The 21,217-nt window shown below is 45.5% G+C and overlaps 5 protein-coding genes across 5 annotated transcripts; 3 read left to right on the top strand and 2 right to left on the bottom strand.

Annotated features, from left to right (window-relative positions):
• Positions 1 to 870: 870 nt before the first annotated feature.
• On the top strand, positions 871 to 2,917 carry JR316_0010526 (uncharacterized protein; the record flags this gene model as incomplete). Its single annotated transcript, XM_047896193.1, has 4 exons — positions 871 to 1,440; positions 1,519 to 2,469; positions 2,523 to 2,686; positions 2,794 to 2,917. The coding sequence occupies 4 exons, from the start codon at positions 871 to 873 to the stop codon at positions 2,915 to 2,917; spliced, it is 1,809 nt and encodes a 602-aa protein (XP_047744238.1).
• Positions 2,918 to 10,932: 8,015 nt separating this feature from the next.
• Positions 10,933 to 11,614, top strand: JR316_0010525 (Oxidase ustYa; the record flags this gene model as incomplete). Its single annotated transcript, XM_047896192.1, has 2 exons — positions 10,933 to 11,068; positions 11,127 to 11,614. 2 exons carry the CDS (start codon positions 10,933 to 10,935, stop codon positions 11,612 to 11,614), a joined length of 624 nt encoding a protein of 207 aa, XP_047744237.1.
• A 182-nt stretch (positions 11,615 to 11,796) lies between these two features.
• Positions 11,797 to 12,138, bottom strand: JR316_0010524 (uncharacterized protein; the record flags this gene model as incomplete). Its single annotated transcript, XM_047896191.1, has 1 exon — positions 11,797 to 12,138. The coding sequence occupies one exon, from the start codon at positions 12,136 to 12,138 to the stop codon at positions 11,797 to 11,799; it is 342 nt and encodes a 113-aa protein (XP_047744236.1).
• A 3,087-nt stretch (positions 12,139 to 15,225) lies between these two features.
• Positions 15,226 to 15,953, bottom strand: JR316_0010523 (uncharacterized protein; the record flags this gene model as incomplete). The annotated part of the gene is made up of 4 exons (XM_047896190.1): positions 15,226 to 15,293; positions 15,344 to 15,411; positions 15,475 to 15,697; positions 15,755 to 15,953. 4 exons carry the CDS (start codon positions 15,951 to 15,953, stop codon positions 15,226 to 15,228), a joined length of 558 nt encoding a protein of 185 aa, XP_047744235.1.
• A 1,971-nt stretch (positions 15,954 to 17,924) lies between these two features.
• Positions 17,925 to 20,621, top strand: JR316_0010522 (uncharacterized protein; the record flags this gene model as incomplete). Its single annotated transcript, XM_047896189.1, has 6 exons — positions 17,925 to 18,440; positions 18,512 to 18,583; positions 18,642 to 18,725; positions 18,777 to 19,536; positions 19,593 to 19,771; positions 19,824 to 20,621. The coding sequence occupies 6 exons, from the start codon at positions 17,925 to 17,927 to the stop codon at positions 20,619 to 20,621; spliced, it is 2,409 nt and encodes an 802-aa protein (XP_047744234.1).
• Between the last annotated feature and the right edge of the window lie 596 nt (positions 20,622 to 21,217).

The following is a 21,217-nucleotide window of genomic DNA, read 5'->3' as shown; positions in this document are numbered from 1 at the left end:
TCAGCTTCAGAGTCACGGTGGCCGCAAACCGGTGAGTATGAAGGTGTTCCTTAACGTTCACATTTTTAATGGGAAATCGTGTCAAAAGCGCTTTGGGCGCCTTTTTTCTCTTGGAACATGTAGCTCAGGTTCGTTTTCAAATTCGTACAGAGTAATACGCACAGTTAGCATGACAAAATTTTCAGTGGCATATCACAACAGAAATCAAACAAATGACCAGCCTTGGAGTTCCGATCAGAAATCGACAGACTTCAGAGTTCATGTTCCCGCTAGAAGGGCGGTCAAAGCCAATATCGGCACAAGAACAGATATTCATCAAAATTTCTGTGCTGCCAGAAACGCTCAGGTGTTTTCAGGATCCCGCAAAAACTGATCTGTAGGAACATTGATAGCGCCTCTCTATGACAAAGTCACTGGCTTGCTTTCAGGTTCATCCAGGCTAGGTCGAGAGTATAAAAAGTCCAGTTGGTCAGGAAGAGATTCAACGGCAAACCTTTTTACGCCATGCAAATTACGAATTTTTGATGCCAAGGACTCTTCGGTTGCCCTTTTCCCTAGCATTTTGACGCCGTCCTCATCTCCTTCACCTCATCTTCGCATTTACAGACGCAATTGCATTATAATTAGACGCCGAATGCGGCTGTACTTGTCAACCATCGCACATTGTTACCCCGTCAGCTCTTCGAGGTGATGCGTCATGTCCGCGTTACCCCAGCCGCGGCTCTCCTTGGGGTAACCATTTGATACTGTTGTGTCGCGCAGCGCAAGCCTTTCCTCCGATAAAAAATATAAACCCACCTGCAATGCCTCGTGCACACTCTCAGATCCCCCTACCCTCCTACTGACGATACCTTCATTCCCAGTCAGAGGATGCTTTTTCGCAGCGGCGCGTTCACCCGCCGCGATGCAATCCTATTGCTAATCGGTGCGTTGTCGATACACCTCTGGTCAGCATGCATCGGTCTCCCATCGACCACTTACTTTAAGGATCAACCCAACCATATCACCACCAACCACAGGGCTGGTGTTGCCCACCGATTTCGCACAAAATTTCGGACGAAAACGGAGACGGTGGTGCTTACAGCGTCACCTACCTCCACGCCCACAGCTTCGCGGCCACTCCTCCCATTCGACGGCCTCCCCTCCACCGAGCTCCTCGCGCACGCACCTGGATGGACGCTGTTTCGAAACCTGTACATGTCAAATGGGACGCTATACATTGTTGCAGATGATAACGCTCGGGAAAAATTCCCGGAGATTAGGATGATGACAAGCACCGGGCTGGAAGCGGAGAATACACCAGAAAATATTGCGATGCGAGAGCCGACAGACGACAACATACAAATTATATCGCCTGAAGAAGCCAAGGATCGATGGGTGTCGACGACAAATGCGAAGGGACGGGTGTTGAATCGGGTATGGACTGTTGAAGGCAACACGGTGCGTGATAAGTATGGCCCCACATGTCGAATTATCTGCCCCACCGCCTGATCCCGACACTAACGTTCTCCCCATCAGCTTCTCTTCAATGACCCCAAACAATTCCTGCGACATTACTACCACTTCGTCGCCGAGCTTTTCTTTGGCGCACAGGCCTTCTGGCATGGCGCATTCTCTCCGCCTATCACTCCAAATGAGCTCGACGATCCCTCCCCATCCACCAGTGTGCACTTTTCCACCACCCACCCACCTGTACCACCCATGCACCGTGCAATCTTCGCACACAGCAACGCAGACGGCTGGCGTGACAGCCCAGGATTCAATGCATACTTCCTGCGCGCGGCACTGCCCTCGCTCATTGTCGAACATGTTGAAGATTGGAACGACCGGATAGCGGCGACGGCATTTAAATTGGAAGAAGGGGAGCGCGCGTGGCACTTCCCGACCGTGCTTTTGGTCGATAGAAGTGCAGCGCATCGCGGGACGGTGTGTGGCTCACAGACACAAAGGACGGCGGCGGAGGCATGGGAATATATGCGAAGAAAGGTGAGATTGCGAGGGTTGCACGTTGGCGGGTGGTGGGCGCCGCTGCGCGAGGCGGTGTGGCGGTTTGCTGGCGCGGAGGAGGGGATAGAGCAGTTGGCTTTGGCACCGGTGAAGGAGGGAGGCGTAATGCCTTTCATGACACGAGAGGCAGAGGTGAGGGGTATGGACACGTTTATGCACCCAAATGACATCGTGAATGTCGATTCCAAGCACCAGAAGATGCTTCCCTTACCTGATAAAATTGTCATCAGCTACATTAGCCGCCAATCCGCACGGAATCGCAAGCTGATCCAGGAAGACCATGATGGCTTGGTGAAGGCAATCCGGGAGCTTGTGGAGAGGAAAAATAAGGAACGTGCTGAATTCCTCGCTGGTGTGAGTGGAAATGAGGGCACAACGGTGCCGCTGGAATGGGAGTTCGACGAACTCATCGCAGAGTACATGTCAAAGGACGAGCAGGTTCGTGCAGCCGCTCGCACCACGGTACGTCAGCAAATTTAACTCTATTGTTACCAAAAGTAACGGTTTATTTGCAGATCATGTTGGGTGTGCACGGAAATGGCCTCACACACCTTGTGTTCATGCGCCCAACGCGCTATTCGAGCGTCATCGAAATTTTCTACCCGGGAGGCTTTGCACACGACTACTACTGGACCGCACGCGCTCTCGGGATGAGACATTTCGCAGTGTGGAAGGATAGGTATGTGGGTTGATACCTGGAGTATGGTTGGGCTTAGGGTGTTCCCGCTTATACTGAACCGCTTGCTAACATGTATTGATACTATTGTTTTGTGTTTTTTTTGACAGATACCGAACGTATCCTAATAAGCCAAATGTGGACTACCCTAACGGTTTTCAAGGGAACTATATCCCTGTCGACGGTGTCTATGTTGCGCGGCTCATTGAAGACCGCATTTCTGGGAAGATCTAATCCTTCTTCCCATTACCTCCTGCGAGTCTTTGATAAAACTTGGTTGCATTGCATCTTAACCGGTGTCACATTTTCACCCCGAGGAATGGCCCAGTTCAATGAGCGATTACAATATGCGCGTCTATTGCTATATTCCCTCGGTTTTGGACATGTATCGACACTCTGGACTTACCTGACGCAATCGTAACCAAAAGGCCAATGTTACTGGCCATTTCGAATCGCAATTTGAATTATCTCACTTCACTTCAACTTCTGTCAACGCCGTGAATCTCTCGCCCGCTGACCTGAATTTACTGATTGTTTCCACTCATTCATGCATCTATCCAAACAACCTAGCTGTGTTTTCCTGGATCACCAACCAGTCAGATTTATTCACCTTCTGGTCTGCTAATCTGTAGCGTTGATCGTGATCCAACACAGCTACACGTTGGCAGCAGCCATTCTGCATCAATTCAATCGAGGCATCTTTCTGCGACTACATAGTCAATAATTGCAGAAGTTCCTAATGACACAAGCAAACAAAATCTCCCGCTTTGTTGCACAGTTAAGACGACTTGGCTCTTCTGCTCGAAACAAAATTTGGGGAAATATATTGCTACGGTTTCCTCATGTAGTGGTCATTTCCATTTCTATATAGCAATTCGGAGAATTCGAATAGGAATTTGAACTCCAAGATCCTTAAACGCAATTTGGCAATTCCTCTGGTATCCTCAATAGAGCTCGTGATACTGTCCAATGCATAATTTATTCATAGCTTACATAAATAACTTGTGCTAGCTCGAGAAGAAAAGAAAAAGCCGATATTTGGGCCAATGTAAGAGTGTGTTCTTTCGCCAAAATTTACGAACAAAAGCAGCAATCAAACTTTGTCGCTGAACATGATGTTGCTCGTTGTAGAGTTAAAATGCGACTTATTAGGACTCGCCTGGAGTGTGCTGAGGGAAACGTCGTCCGTTCGTTCAACTGAGGTGTTTGAGTTGATATTGACCATGTTCATTCTGGCGTTGTTATTTAATTGAAGTTTCGTTATCGTTTTGGCGGACCAAGCTCTCCCTCGGGTAACTCGCAAAATTATAAGCACAGGAGAAATACACTAGAACACATATTTAGTTCTCTGTAATCCGGTAATATTGTAACAATGCTTACCTGTACTTGGGTTAGCAACGGTATGAACAGAAGAGCAGCTGTATTTCCTTTAATATACAAAACGAGGAAAATAAACGAGACGACCCCATAGATAGCAGCTGATTCTAAGAGCATGGTCACGATATTCGTGTAGGTTTTGCCGTGGGATCTATCAATAATTTTCATGACCTTGTGTCTCATGTAAAGGAGTCGAATAACCAGCATCAAGGTGAGCAGAATATTGGTTGCCATCGTGAGGGAAAAATATGGAAGAGAGAAATTGAGTGTAATGTGGGACCACAGACTCGAGTCGGGACGTGCGGCTTGCAAGATGAAGAAAGCTCCTAGGACTAGGGGAATAATGACATGGTGAGCGTGTGTCTCAAGCACTCAGTACAATTTGTGTCCTTACTTAACATAACAATCCATGCCATAACGGGAACCACGATAACATACCAGTGCTGGTATAGGACATAAACTCGATAGATCTAACATCACATTGAAACCTCATCAATTAAAGCACCACTTTTATATAGAAGACTTACGAGCATGCCATCACTGAGCAACTGAACGGCAGTCGAGATAGAGTTTCCCCATGTATTGATAACATTTGATTGCTGCTCTAATAAAAATTGCAATGGGCCTCCTGGGTATGCTCTGAAGTCGATCCACGCCCATTCGTTAAATGTCATATTGATCGATATGTTTACCGTGCTGCCGATGAAAAGAGCGAAAATGAACGCTAGCCATTTTGCGTTCTTCTTCAGGTTCTTCTCGTGAATAAGATAGTAGGCGCATGTGCAGATGGTGACTATGGTCACCCCTGATGTTGGAAGAGGATGGTTTATCAGTATTAGCTTTATTAGAGTATACGTGAACTTTACCATAGGCGATGAGTCCTAGATTAACGGCAATGTAGTTTGCCCTTTCAAACCAACGGAGCTCCGCGGGCTCAGGGGTAATAAATTGCTGGAGGCTGCCGCTCATGTTGAGTGAGAAATTTTGACAGGACTTGAAGTTGCAAGAGACCTATGTGGCTTTAGACTTCATAGGTACGTTATATGCTCATCAACAACTACACGCTCACCATGTAACCCGTTTGAACTTGGCACCTGATATTTCAAGAGTTGTGATGATTCTCCCGAGCTTTCAAGGCAATTGTTCCGAGCGTAATGACTTCTTCACTTGCGGTTTAGACGTAAATTATGTCTTGACAACAAAGACTGTGCCAGGTATTCAAATTTTCATTCACAGGCCTACAGGGCTTGATGATGCAGATGTAACCGCAGCATTGCACATATTTGTTTGATGAAGATGATGCAAAGGAGTTTCGGAGGGAAGAAAGAGGTAGACTCCTGCATGGAAGCAGATGCTTCTCTCGTTTGAGCTCGACAGATAATTGATTATTAGCGATGTACGGACTCAGAACGGCAAAACTCGCAGAGAAAAACCTCAAATCATACCTCTGTTCAATTTAAATTTAAACTGGTATACTCACCAAATGTCACAAAACCTACTAACACAGATAAGCAAACCAGGTAGCGCTACAGATGTTTGATCATGAGATGATTCACCACAATCAATGATCATTCTTACTGCAAAGAAGAAATTAAGAAGAAACCCATGATGAACTTGTAATCGGTAATGATCCGTGAAGTCTGTCAGCTAGTCAGATTGAGGACGATTAAACCGAATGAGATCAATGATTATGTAGTTCTGTTTATACGTCGAATGCGAAACAGAATGGGCAACACGGCGAAGTCATTATAGATCGAAGTTGATTGGGTTCGTAAAAGCCATCACTGATAAGTTTCCTCGGGCCGAAGAGACGGACTAAGTAATATGACAAGTGTGGATGGCAAACAGAGTAGGTCTACCTTGGGCTACCAGCCAAAAATCAATTATCAGGACTGTATAATCACTAGTAGTGTAATATCTAATTGGGCTCACTTGGATCGATGTTTCAACAGGGGTATTTTGCAAACTTGAAAACGCTCCTGACAAACTTTCTTGGTTGGTCTTTTGTTTGGAGTGATTAAATTGAAATGAGTTTCATGTACCTTTCTGTCTCCTCTATAAACGGAGAATGGCCCGAGTTCTCCAAAGTGACCCCTTTAACCTTCTGGATTCTGTCAAAGAATGGCTGAACAACGAAGTCTTGCGAGATGTCCTTTTTAGCGTTGATCACCAAGGTTGGCACTCGGACGAGGTGTAATCGGCCGATAATAGTCCCGTTCTGCATGATTCTTTCAAATTTAACTGAGTGATAGTGATGGATATGAAAGTATCAAAGAGTACATACGGCGCGCTCGCAACCGTGGGGTCTCCATCAGGGCCAAACACCTGTTCAAGTAGATACCAGTAGGAATCTGGAATTGGTCAAATTGTACAGCCATAAACTGCATGGAACTCACGGAGAAATAATACTCATATATTACCCATATGGTCTGCATTGACGTCTGTTTGGTGCTCCGCTTCAGGAACTTCAGTGAGCTTGGACGGCCTATAAATAGATATTGTTATCTCTAGCATGTTGCTGCGTTTCGCCGAATCGAACTCAAGTTTTAACATACGTTTGAAAAGCCTCCAAAATATAACAAAGCCAAAGATCTGATAGAGTATGCGTCTCTAGATAGGGGGCCCGGAGAAATACAAGATCGTAATATACCTCTCCAAACATTTTTTATAAACCACTTCACTACTCCTAACCACCAAAGTCTGGAACGTCAGCATGCAATTCGCTTTCGAAAGACCTCACACATGTGGATACAAAGCCAAGAACGGTAAAGAAACTGATAGTGAGACTGGAGCATGAAACAATAGTGCTAACTGATCTGTAAACCAGACACACTATTTTATTACATATACATCATAACTTTTCTGTCATCCTTGCTTTCGCTCATTGTCTTCTCTACTTCAACGCGCTTTAGGATTCATCAAGCGAGGTCTGAAGCAGAAACCGAAGAGCCCAGGAGGACGCTACGTCGCCAGAGCACCTATGTCAACCTTAAGAGTGCTCTAAGGCATTCCGAATACATTTTTCCACCAATATTCAATTTTCCCCAGGTGTCCTTTCAGCTACACGCTAATGATCCACTTCGACAAATGTCGGAAGATACAACACGAAGCCGGAAAGCTAAGATTGGTGCAGTCTATCCCGATGCACGTCGCATTGTCATCACAAATGAGGTAGATACTTCCATACTCTCTTTATACATTGAAAACTCTTACTGCTATATTGGTATACTCAGACCTCTACAGTTGTTCAATTTCGCCATATTGACTTTGGGATGGAAAATTGTTCACTATCGTTCTCAATACCACCTCTTACCACATCTTTTGACCCTTCTTCCATTGCTCGAAACGGGTCTGTCATTGATATCTGGACCCTCAATATGTCACACGAAATATCTCGCTACATTGGCGAGAGTTGGAAAATCGCCCCACTACGAGGAAGTCGATTTGGGATTATTCATCTCGACCACCGAGGAAGCGACTTGGTCCCATTTCTGTGTCAGTCAAATCACTTCAGCACCTTTGAATTAGCATGTTCGCCTGATAGCCCGGAATGTCATGTGGACTTTTGGCAAGATCAACGTGCTGAGCCAAAGGCCGGTGAGTTATCAATGTTACACCATTCTCGTGCTACATGATGCCGGATTAAAGTGGCCCAAAACATTAGGCATTTACATTGTCCAAATGCAGACTGATGTCACCGTCCTTTCTTGATCAACCATTATCTCAGATTAGAGTACATCTGATGTTCTAAACACTTAAGAGATTTTTATCGGAGGAGCAGTGACAAGCTATTCCTTTGATAACAACAATTTAGTAGGAAAGATCTTTATTAATGAAGTTTATCCGTTGTCCGGTGGAAATAGAGAGTTAGAGTGACTATGACTTCTACAGCCCACGGGTGCGGATCTTGCATTCAGTCAAAAATATATAACAAGAATATGATTGGCCAGGTATCATGGCTGGTAGATCCTGTAAATAGAAACTTCCGAGACATAGCTTGCTGCTTCGTTCTTCGTTAGGGAAGCTTGTTAGAAGCGCATTCTTTCAATCCTGTAAACTCCATGTGGCAAACCATTACATAGAAGGTGATCAAGGTTCCGTTGTAAACACAGTTTTTCCGGCATATTTTGGATAGCAGAATCGCATCATTATACCATGTATGTATGACTGGTACTTCCTACCTTTCTACTTTAGAATCTATTTAATGCAGTAATAAGCCGTCAACTATCGGCGCACATTACACTAGTGGTTATGTATCCAGTTCGTATTTTTTGCAAACTTGCATCCATTGCCTTGTTATTCGCCATGATGGCAAACTCTGCACCTGTGGCAGGTCATAGTATGTTTCCGTCTACAATATTCCCCACAGAAATTAAAAATTATTTTGCGCAGCGGAAATTGTGGACTGTGATGCTGAAGACATTGAAGCTCGTCGTCTAGCACTTTGCTACTAGATGGTGTGGACGTTATTTGTATACCTTATATGATTAATCCTGAGTGGAATGTTTTGGAAAGGTCAGATTTGAGAAATATGGGGGTGGACACGAGTGACAGAAATGGGCTTTCAAAAATGATCATCAATAGTCCACATATTGGCCAATCATCTGTATATTAGTAGCGCGTTATCAATTCTCCTATACACTGTTCCCAAAAAAATAAATGGATTACTTATAAATGGAGACGTCGAATTTTCTAACCTCTGCTGTATCTTGGAATGCCCTCGTCATGTACGCCGCCATGCTTTCAGAGTTCAAGTATATCAACCATCATTACGTGGTAGCGTTTTTTATTGATTATATTCTTAGGTGCCAGAAAACTCTTTGCCACTGTTTTAATCCCGATGTTGGGATTTGGACTATGGTTTTACGGCAGAATTGAAATGGTTGGAGGATGGCGAACGGGACATGAGGTTTTTGAGAAATCAAAAACTGTATACAGTGCGTCATCCTGGAATCTACAATGTACTCTATTTGCTGATTACGTACTCACAGCATATGTTGGCGATGACTATCCTATGTTCTGGGATATCTCGCCGCTTGATTCAGTATATATGTCTCTGGAGAATACGGTGCACTATGCATTTGATACCCCTCAAGGACGTGCTGAGTGGAACACGACCTTGCCTTCTGGAAGAGCACTCGTACATCTGGGACCAAATCACAGGACTTTCACCTTAGGCGTTTTACACCATGTCCGATGTCTAGGCATACTTCGAGAATATCTTGACAATCTCTATGCCGACAAATTAACGGATTCCACTTCGGATACGAGGCGCCTTCAGGTTGCAAATCATTGCATAAACAATATAAGGCAAATGGTTTTATGTAACTCTGACGTACGACTGGAGACTGTGAGGGCGTCTAAGGGGCATGGATTGACAGTACCTGAAGTGACACATGTGTGTTTAGATTGGGAAGCTGTGTACAGGGCTGCAGAGAGTAATTACGAGAATTTCCAACAAGTAGCTAGAAGTAGTAATCCATGATGCATTTTGTCGAAAGCAATTAACATCTTACAGTATGTACCCAACTCTCACTCATTTCAAGTGACCCTACAAACTCCCTCAGTCTATAAGGAACAGGTATGAACGGTAGAATGGACATACATTCTCTGCTTCTTTCCACTGGGCATAATTATTTTCCATGATGGAATACGCTTGGCTCCAATCCTTGCATTTATGCCATCCACTAACCTTTTGGTCACTGAAGTCTCTCTCTTCAAAGTCTCCTGGTTCGAGTGATAAATCAGCCCCACAAAGTGCTGCTTGTCGGAGATAATTAAAACAGTGATGTAGGTGAGAAGGGGTTGCAATGGGTTCTTTGCTCATCGCAAGGTTGATGATACGAAGACAATGCATTTGGTGGAACATTGAAACGGCAAAAATGCGATTATCTGGTCCAAGTCTCAAATATCCGAATCCTTGCTCTGGGCCAGCAAGCGAAAGCCACTCAGAATCTGACTCAATGCCCGTAAAGCGATAAATCTCGCTCTCCTCGTATGGCACAATGATTGACTTCTGGACATCCATTGGTAGACTCTCAGGATAGTCGTGGCCGAGGTAGGCTGAAGGTCGATGAAAAAATCAGACAATAGATATATGCGAGGACATTGTAATAAAGTGGACTGACAGTAGGATTCTTTGGTTTTCTCTCCAACGGTCCATTCAAACCAGGCAAATACCAGGTACGATACGTTTATAATGTTTAAGGCTACGCAGATTGACAGCAGGAGGGCTTGTTTATTCCACATTGTCACTGGTTGAGGCAAGCAAGCACTGCGATTCTGTACAATGATTGAACAATTTTTCCATCAATTACATTTTACGAGGCTCTAGATAGTGGGAATACGGTCAAAAATCGGTCGATAGACCATGTCTTCCTCTGGTTTCTCCGACGTTTGCCATGTCCTGGATCATGGGCGTCTAAATATAGAGACCTGGACTCGAGTACAGCGTCAACGTGGGGAGGGTTGCGGGTAGAACGGTCGACCAAAAAAGACACACAATATTGCACTATGTAACACGGCGTGTCTAGGATTGATACAAATTTGGACGTAGGGAACATGACCTGAGGAAGGTGCGGTGATTCTATCATTTGTACCAAGTGGTAAGTAATGAGAGTTTATTTTTAAGTACTTTGAAGGTCATATACATCTTGTAATCCACTGGACATAACCCACGGAGAGCTCGGATTACATGCGAAAACGGGTGAATATAATGAATTCTGTTTAATTTTCAAGGCAACAGCTTCTCCAGTTATGTAAAGCCATAGATAGGTCAGCGGGCACATATCAATTTGGAAGCTCGCGATCGAAGATAGGTTGAATAATTAATATAGAGAGCTCATTATCAAAATTCTTCTCAGACTGCAGTGATGACCAGCCACGCTATGAAGCACACGGTGAAGGTCCCTCTGCTCCTAGTGATATCTGCCTCAGTCGCCCTCATTATATCGCTTTCGGTGCACTTACTTAGCATTTCATTAAACGTTGGGGCAATATTCAAGCCCGGTACGCCCATTTTTTTGCTAGTATAACCTCGCTTGTTGAGACCTAATTGCATAAACAGTATCAAAGACGGAAGCCGTACTCCCAATTCAGATACAACCAGCTACATTGACAATTTCAAAAGCCGAGAGATTTGGTCTATATTCCAATGAATCGGAATGGGAGTCAATACTACCGATGGGCGATGGATTCATATACCACCCAGACGACCAGAAGCATTACCTCGTCTCCCATTTCCATAGTTTGCACTGTTTGCGGTCATTTCATCGCTACCTCAGGATGGCAATGGTATCCAACCCTCAAAACGACGGCTACACAATGCTTGATATCGGACACGTCCACCACTGTCTCATTTATCTTCGACAGATACTTCTCTGCAATGCCGATCTCACGCTAGAACCAGCCAGCCATAAACAGCGGACTCCAGATGGAAAGATAGTAGAGACAGTCACCGGAATCGATATTGCACATCGTTGCACGGACTGGGAGCAATTATGGGAATATATGGGAAGTAACTATGAGCAGTATAAGGATACCTACGACAATTAGAACACAGCAGTAGAGAACCTGATAGCAATCATGATTGAAGGTCTTAAATTCGATTTAGAACGTATTGGATGGTGTCGAAGCAAGAAATTACTAGAACAACTTGTCCTCTTCATTCGTCACTTCTCTTGTTCTCTATACCAGAAATTAGAATAATTTCACTCATCATACCAAATTTCTTACCGTCAGTTGCGAGAATGCGAGTGATCCATGTGCGATCCGACTTCAGAGTGTTTTGAAACTTGAGGGTATTTCGGAAGCCCCACAAAAACGTTGGGGCGTGGCAGAGTATCGGTAGGCGCAAAATAGGCGCGGGAAGCGCGAACGGCGGTGAGCGTAGTTTTAAGACTAATCCCTGAAGCAACAATGCTCAGGAAAATGAGAATGTAGGACAAATAATTGAATTTGTTAGATGATTCCCGGGTAATGCCAGTGTGCGTGGCTGAACGCTGGTCTTCGGTGTTGGCAAGGAGTTTTTCCTCTGAATCCTCCTCCGTTGAAAGTGACTCGTAGTATGAAGGGGCCATCAAGGGCGGTCAGCGGTCAAAGAATGCACTTGTCGACGAGCTAAGTGTAGTCAGATGTTGAATAAATCAACTATGAGCCATTCCATTTCGTCAACGGCTCTGAGCCAAAGTCATAACAAAGACTTGCCGAAAAAGAAACCCTCTGAAGTTGACATGTTGCACATGGTGTTGTTATTTGGGTTCCGGAATCATCAGCATAAATTCGGAGAAATTGTACTTCTCCGAAGGTGCATCTGTATACCCAATCTACATTACATGATGTTGGAAAAACCCATCTCACGAGCACACGTACGTATCTCATGGGATGTTTGTGTAGACAGGACGAAGAAGCCCAAAGAAAGCAGGGCCTACTGTCATGATACTGGCCCCGTAAAGATCCCGGAGGTCGGGTATGAGCAACATCATTTGCAGCACCAGTGTATTTCCATGCCTGAAAATTCCTGGGGTAGCTCATGTGTGCACGTAAGTTGAACATACGTAAGTCAAATGCATGCGTGTCGAATTAAAGGTATGCAAATTGAAGGAAGCAAGTCAAATCGAAGGCATGCAAGCCGAATCGACGTAGCTGGAACATACGTAAGTCAAATGCATGCGAGTCGAATCAAAGGCGTGCAAATCGAAGGCAGCGAGTCAAATCAAAGGTACACACAAGTTGACACAAAGACATGCGAGTTGAATTGAAGGCATGCAAGTCGCAAATCAAGGAAAGAGGAGGTATAGAAATAAGGATACACATCTTTACTGTCTATTCTATCTGCCGGCACCAGTATATGCCCATGCCTGGGGATTCCTAGGCCACCGGCAGGTAGAATAGCAGAAGTAGGAAAAGAGAAAATAATACTCACAAACGGCCGTGTGCTCCCAGTACTGAAAGGTCTAAACCAAACCCACTATTAACCCAAAGGGCATCCAGGCCAGTGCACATTGCGCCAGTAGATGTGCAATGTACAAAAACAGGGCATAATAACAGTAGAGAGATAATCCCTCACCAGCCACAGCGTATTCCCATGCCTGAATATTTCTGGGCCGGCACGGTGTGGATGCTAGAGAGCGAACAGTGCTCATCTTATTTTGGTTGCACACTACCAACAACCACCGCCACAATACACGCCCACCCACACTGTGTGAATAGAATCCAACGTGAAAGAGACAGACATAAGTACCGCGGAATAGTTTGAATGTTTTAATGATAACGACATGAGCCCACTTACCCGCCCCACTTATAATTACACCCAACATGGGCACAGCACAACAACACATGAGAGCCTGGCGAGAATCTGTACACAGAACCTCCGCTGTGAGTTGTGTGAGGAGGTGCACACCCCCAAGGAGAATTAATGTGGTGCACATCGGTTGTTATCACCACGAAGTCAGCTTTGTTACTGCCCACAGTCACGGTCCCCCCCTCCGCTGCAAATGTGGCGGACGCGACGCGCGATGGCGAACTCTAGCGGATCAAATATGGTCGAAGAGCGCCGTTCGAGATACCTATCGAGGCAACGGGTGGCATGGAGGCAATGAACGGCGGGGGCGTTGGTCGTATTATCTATCATACATGGTGCGATGCGGACGCGATGCGCAATCGTGTTGCCAACCCCAGCCGATCGAGTTTGGTTAAAGGACGCCGTCCGAGATACCTATGAGGCAATGGACGGCGTCAGAGAGCAACCGGGTGCTTTCTGGCCATATTTATCTACCACACAACGTGCGGTGCGTACGACGCGAGGCGAGACGCTGAGTTTCTCCACAATACAAACAATAAGCTCTGCTCACCTTAGCCCCAAAAAACACCCCACCGCCAAGAGGGACGTGAAGCATCCCACTACACCACGAAAAGGGAAGGAAGTGCGACGCGAACATGTCGCGCGTCGCGTTTGGAATTGGCACCACTAGTGCTTGTTTTTGGACGTCGTGGGCGCCGTGTTGCAAATGGATTGGATTTGGTCGGGGACGGCGTCGGGAACAGATATGAAATGTGGCATGCGCACTCGCCTTCTGAATTTCGCATCCTACAGCCGCCTCAAAACAACACCAAAGGGACGCCATACAGGCTAGTGGGGGAGCACACATATTTCACCAACATGAAAATGAGTGACTGCGCTCATTTTCTTTTTTACTACGCACAGCCAACTACCCAACCCCTGCTGCACAAGGTAGGCAACGCAACCCCGCAGTAGCGGGAACGGCAATGCGTCGAAAACAGAGGGAGAGACCGGGTGCGTTCTGATCACAACATCTACCCCACACTCAATTACAACGCGTACGATGCACGACGCGACTCAGAAATCGAGTCACAAACAACAAGTTCATCTCACCTGGGAAATATGAACAGCCCACCAGCACCTACATTCCATGCTCCACCTTTTTCCTCTTTTCCTACCCCAAAATCAATCACGATGCGCCGGGGGGAGGGAAATACAAACAGCCCAGCACACCACGACAAGGGAAGGAAGCAGACACTGTTGCGCGTCGCGACTGGAGTCGGCGTTTGTGCTTGTTTTAGACGTCGCGCGGCACCGTATATTGAGGTAATGGGCGGCGTCAGAGGTCAAAATACTTGTGACCTGAGAGTGACGAGCGGCGAGCAATCGAGGGCGGGGCGAGGCGGAATGGAGGGTGACTAAGCTTACCTAATAATCATTTCCAGCGGGTGACTGGGTCCCCAAGTCCAGGACATGTGTCTAGTATGTTTCCTCTACAAGGCATACCATTGTGGTTTTCACTTTAATTGAAAGGAAGGATGAGGATGAGATTATAAAATTGGGCCAGGGTGGTTGGCGCTGTATGTCAGCTGGGATATCTTTGAGCTCGGAATGCCTGTTCTGCTTGCCATTATACTCTCGGGCTTGTATCAAGCTTGTATGTGCTCTCATAGGTTGTTTTTTTTCTTCACCAAGGTACACAGAATCTAAATAGGAATGTTGAGGCATAGTATAAGTTTGTACTATAATATTCTATTCGGTATCATAAACCGTTCTTCTGGGTCTCGCGCCTAACATGCTAAAACCATTCGAAACATGATATTGCCCAAGCTGGACATACAAAACATACAAGCACAACTTCCGATATTTCTTATTTGTTCTTGTTTTAACAGACAGTATCATATGCCTCAACGCTGACTTGTAGATTGGAATTCTGGGCTGCTGGGCCATAGCCTAAGGGAAAATCAGTAAGTGCGGAGTATATGGTGATAACCACAGCTCACCCTCTACCTGTCCACTTGTAATTACGCAACCGCTGACAATATCCTGAGCGGTTATGCCCACATCCGAGCTGTAACGAGTCCAATATCAACTCTAGTGAATTATCCATGGTTGGCAATTGCAATATACATACCACCAGGAGTGCACATCTTGACCGTTACCCCAGACATTTGTACCCCAAATGTTTGCGTTTCCACTTGAACAGAAGCGACTTAGGCCGTTTGCAGGTACCATGCAGTCTGTAGTACCGAGGCTGGTCAAATAGTTGACACATGCCTGCGCGCTGCTCTGTGAGACGGTCAACCCTCCTTTTTCACAAGTAATGAGAAGTTCAACATGGTTGGCAGACAACGCTTCTGATAGATATTCAATACTCCTGGAATCTTAACCGAATTGAAATGGACGTTACATACTCAAGGTGCTATTGCGGTAGAGATCTGCGGTAGTCAAACCAAGAGACTCCAGGGAGGGCATGCCAGGTCCTGGAATGACCTCTGGAAATTCGGAATCTGTTGAAGAAGAGGGATCAGCATCTGTCGGGGTGGTTGGGGCGGCGATGACACAGGTTATGGCAGAGGACACGAGGCACAGCACAAAAGGTCTGGCTAGCATTGTTATTCCTGAGAAAATTAATCAGACTCTGTCTTAACAGGAACAGAAATATCTCGTAAAAGAAGGCGACTAACATTTTATATCTACAGGATAGATTGATTGCAGATTATGGATTAATACTCACCGCATATGGCATGCTGCAGTTCGTATCAGGTGCCCGAAAGTATGTTTTGGAGGGTTAGAAGAACGTTCATGCTCATGTGGAAAAGAACTCGATGTCCAAGCTCACAGAACTTCGAACGAGAACCGTTGGCAGAACCTATTGTCCGGACAGGTACCTTTAGATGTTAACAAAGCAAAAAATTCGGAGAAAATTTGAGTGATCAAACAATTTACATGAATTCTGTCCGCCAGAATCCTGAAGGATGCCAAAAAAGCGGCGTGCATGGTAAAACATCTATCTGTACCTGAACAAATAGCTTATGTTAAAACCCTATGAAAGAACCTTGAATCAACGGGTTTCTCGTACATTGAGAAGTTGAGAAGCATCGAAAATATGTCGCTTCTATCATGTATGTACAGAAGAAATAAAATGGAATAGGCGGCTGCTTTGTCGACTTCAATCTTGATTGTTGTGTGATCCGACCCCTAAAATAAGTTTTAGAAGAGCGAGAATAATCCATCCAGACTGTCAAATCCAACTTCTTTCCAGCATACTAAGACTGATTAGAATTCAGAGACTAAGAATAGACTCACACATAATTGCCGTACATAAATTAGACGATTGCTCAGCAGTTTGATCTCCGTGGAGATCCATAAGCAAACCCCTGCCATAAAAATAGGAATAATAAAAATACCAGTATAGTCAAAATGAGGAAACACATACAATATTTGCAAACGGAAGTAAACTTTAAAGTGATCCAGACATGTGTCAGGTTAACACACAACCGTCGACTTCGCTGTGCTGCATGGTCGAAGGGAAATATTTGAGTTTCAGATATAGGTAGGTACACCAGGTGCCAGAGGTTCAGCAAGGAATAGAATTCAAAGTGTGAGGCATGAGCACTCGGCGCTGGCCAGTGGATATGACGAGCTTTTTGTTCCAGCTAAAGGCGGATGCATAGGGGTAGCCTCGTACGCGTACCGGAACGACCGTTTGACACATGTGTCCCGTGAAAAATAATTCACATACATATGACGGATCTACAGCACTCGCTAGTGAAGGAATTTCTTTCGCGCTCCATGCATTTTTTAAGCCTGAAATTCGGCTCCCTCTCCCTTTCCCGATAGAGATTTGTTTTAGCTCCTTGTATCACTGTGTCTTTGGATAGCTTTCTGTCCTCGTATCTGAAAAATAACAAGAGAGAGTCAGTGCCTAACATGAGCATTACATGATACCGAACGTGCATGACTCTGACTAACGAAACATCCTTGAGATGTTGGCCTTTGAGGCGATAACAGCGCGTCAGGTTATGACTGGAGGCTTGATATCGACTCGACACTGACCATTTGGCCTGGATCGATAATATATCGCTCTGTCCTTTGCAATTCATCGTCAGAAACTGGTCTAGCGACATCTGCCTTCAAGGCTATCGCGTCATTATTTGCACCTTTAGATAGTGTAATGGACAAGGACGGTGCTGTTGAGTCCTTGATGATGCTCTGAGCCTTCTTGGGCTGACAAAATGCCTACTCAGGGGATGTAATCATACGCATTGGACGACGAATGTGGCAACAGTGGTGGACAACGGGTGGCCCGTGAGAAATTGATGGGCCAGACCATTCTTTTGACAACACGTGCATCCAATCGCTGCGACGCGAAGGGCACCGCTAAGCCTGTGTTGATTCCCTTGAGGTAAACCTGCACGTTCTTCGTGATCAATCATTTACCATCTCCTCAACTACAAACATACACCAACCCAAGGAGCACCAATTTTGCGCGTACACTATCCCGAAACAAGCCTGCGTATACATAAATATTGTCATATTAGTATCGTGCAGCGTCCGAAGCAGCAGCATATTATCAGGAAAATGGATAGCGAGTTCAAGTTCATTAGATGCTCTGTCGAGAGCTTCATGAACATCTACCTGCCTTTCGTCCCAAATGACAATGAAACGCAATACTTTGTTCAGCAACTTTTACAGGACACTTCAACGGGGTCCAGGGCTGGTAATGCTTCTCATTCCAGCGACGTAGCTACACGGCCAGTATTGTCTGTATTAACGGGAAACGAGACAACTTTTGCTTTTCGAGATTACCCACTCCAGAGCAAACGGGGGCGGCAGTCTAACAGCAAAATCACCGTCTTTCGAGGATGGGAGAAGATTGCACAGACCATTGGAAATATTGAATATCCTGGGGAACGAAAACGCAACAAATTCAGCTACGTAAACGTGCCGAACAAAAGGATAGCTTCCTCCAACCGAGGCTACAACAACAAAATCGATGCCGCATTTGTTGCAGCCTGCGATACGCACAAGCCGCTTCAGACGACCGACATAGCTGTTGTAGTTGGGCACAAAGTCGCTGCGTCGCACAATCGGCAAGTGAGTTCCATTCCATAGATCAGCTAAAGACCATTCTTTCGCGCGTATCTTCTAATGTTTACTCATTTTAGAACGCGTTACATGCCGTCTCTGCCAATGTTCAGATCATGAACGAAGACGTACGTCGTATGTTCATTTTTGGGGTGCGCTTTTTCTACATTTTGCTGTTGACCGAGCTGACATCCACGATATACCACACAGATAACAGCCGAAAGGCATAATGTCACCCTGTGGTATCATGATCGTTCACATTCAGCCGCGTCGTATCCCTTTAACTTATCCACGGTCTGTAGCTTTCCTCATTGTTAGAACATTTCTCTGACAAAATTCACACAGAATCCTAAATTATTCATACAAGTTCTTATTGCATTTTTGTTTGCAACGGAAGAAGAGCTTGGCTACGATTCAATGGTAAAGCTTAAACCAGACCGAAACTACACATTCAAGATTCCAAGTTTACCGGGCAGCGACAAGTTTCGGTTCTTTCGCACCGTGGAGGGCCTGTCGCTCTATCATTCGAACGGCATCACCGGTCGAATGACACGTGTTTACAAAGTCGTTGAAGTCAGGGAAAGCGGCGAGGCGTTTGGAGATCCGCTCGTTTTGAAAGACGTGTGGCTCGACAGCTCTGCGAAGACGGAAAAAGAGATACAGAACGCCATTTTTACCGATATCGAACAATTTTGGGACAGCCCAGACGAACCGCTGGAGTTAAAGAGCTTCAAAGAAGCTCACAAGAAACTTGTTCGTGATGGCAGCTATAAGCAGTACTTTCTTCAGATTGTCCTGGACTACAGCGGACAGAAAACTAAAGTACGAGTAGAGATAGGAACCGAAGTCAGAGGTTTCTTCGACGCTGAGCAAGACCTCGCACTGGATGCTCCGGTGACTGGTACCAAATCACAAGAATCGCAGTCTTTGAACGATCAGACGTTTGTAAACACACACCGAATTGTTTCCCAACCACCAGCCCTTCCAGCTATTCCGAGCGAGCAGAAGAGGCAATATCGCATCCTTTTCAAGGAGATTTGTAGACCTTCTGGACGGCTCGAAACCCTTGGAGAAGTGGTCAATGTGCTATCGCAAACCCTCATCCGTAAGCGATTTGTTTTCCCCACCTTTAATTTTCAAAGCTTTACATGTTCTATCTAGCGCTCCAACTTTTGTTTTGTGCGGGATGGGTCCATAGGGACATCAGTTCCGGAAATATACTTGCTTTCAAGAAAGATTTCGAAAGCCAGGGGCCGTGGCTCGCAAAACTGTCTGACCTTGAATATGCCACAAAATTCCCTGTTCCACAAGGTTCAGCATGTGCTGCAAATACGAAGACGGTATGTACATCATCTTACTGCGAAATAGTTCTCTTCTGAACATTGCTTACAGGGAACTCCTTACTTTATGCCTCTGGAGGTCATGCTCTCAACTTATCTCTTTTCTTCCGACTACGATGACACGATAACAGCGAAGGAACATCGCCCCCCATCGCCTGTTTTTGAGGAGAATACACTTGAGATTCACGAATTTCAATTACTGGCAGAAAGCATTGCGAATCTGGAAAGAAAGGCTTTCGAAACGGCGACGGCCGAGCCGCCGACTGGTGTCGCTCATAACCTTCAGCACGATCTAGAATCATTATGGTGGATTCTTCTTTGGAACGTATGCTGCCGCCTCGACCCAGAACAATCGACACCGTCTCTGCAGAATTTTGGCAAGGCCATTTTCCTAAATGAGATCAGGCCGACTGATGCTCGAATCCACTGCATCACCAAAGCCACATTCGGAGAATCCATGACGGTTAGCGCTCCAAAGTCAATCTATTCCTTTGTTGCTTCACTCTTCTTCTTGAGGAAGAATCTCTACAGCGAATATGTCGATCGTGGTCGCGAAGGCGCATACAATGATGTTGGGTCATATGCCAAGATCCACAACACATTCTTCTACGTGTTTAAGCTGCTCAACATACAGGCCACCGAGGCACTTGATTCAGGTGCCGGGGACGGTAGAGATTTGCATTGGTCGGAGCTTCGTTTGCTGGTGAAGAATCATAGCAATAAGGCGACAGATGGATCCATCGTGGGTGAGCCGGAGCGTAAGCGTCCTCGATCCAATGAAGACTATGTCGATGGGAGGGCGGTCGAGAGCGCAGGCAGGCCCAAACCCAAGCAACCTAGAAAGAAGTGACATATAGATAAATAGTAGCTTTGGCGTTGGAAAATTAGCAAATATATATATTATAAAATGCATGCTCAAAGGAAAGTCACACGTTAATACAACGCGTTGCGGTTGAGGTCTGCCAGCCTCACTGACATCCTCCCGAGACTCTAGATCACAGGTCCAAGTCAGTGAATCCGTTGGGCAGATTATTGATCCTCCATTACTGTTGCTATTTTTTCTCAGGGTACTAACACCAATAAATACGGCCACTCAATTATTTTAGGAGAAACGAGGTAAGGTCTTCCACGCTATGTAGTTCCAGCTCTCGAGTATTCTTTCCAAATTCCACTGAGAACAAAAATTAATATTATCCTAGAAAATTTGCATACCATGATTGTCCTGTTCGGCCTTCGAAATATCATACTTACAATAGAAAACGCAGACTCTAATGGAAGTTGGTGCCAGTTTGATTGAACAACGGATGTGGGCCCTTGTGGGCCAAAGTTGGCTGGTTGGGTAGACAATGAGTAGGCCGTGAGAAATGATGGGCTAGATCATTGAACAGCACGTGCACCCGATTGCAGCGACGCGAAGGGCACCGCCAAGCCTCTCTCAAAACATAC

Source organism: Psilocybe cubensis, chromosome 10 (assembly GCF_017499595.1).
Source record: "Psilocybe cubensis strain MGC-MH-2018 chromosome 10, whole genome shotgun sequence".
Classification (NCBI taxonomy): Eukaryota; Fungi; Basidiomycota; class Agaricomycetes; order Agaricales; family Agrocybaceae; genus Psilocybe; species Psilocybe cubensis.
Note: the sequence above shows the minus strand (reverse complement) of the source record. Positions and strands in the feature narration are given on the sequence as shown.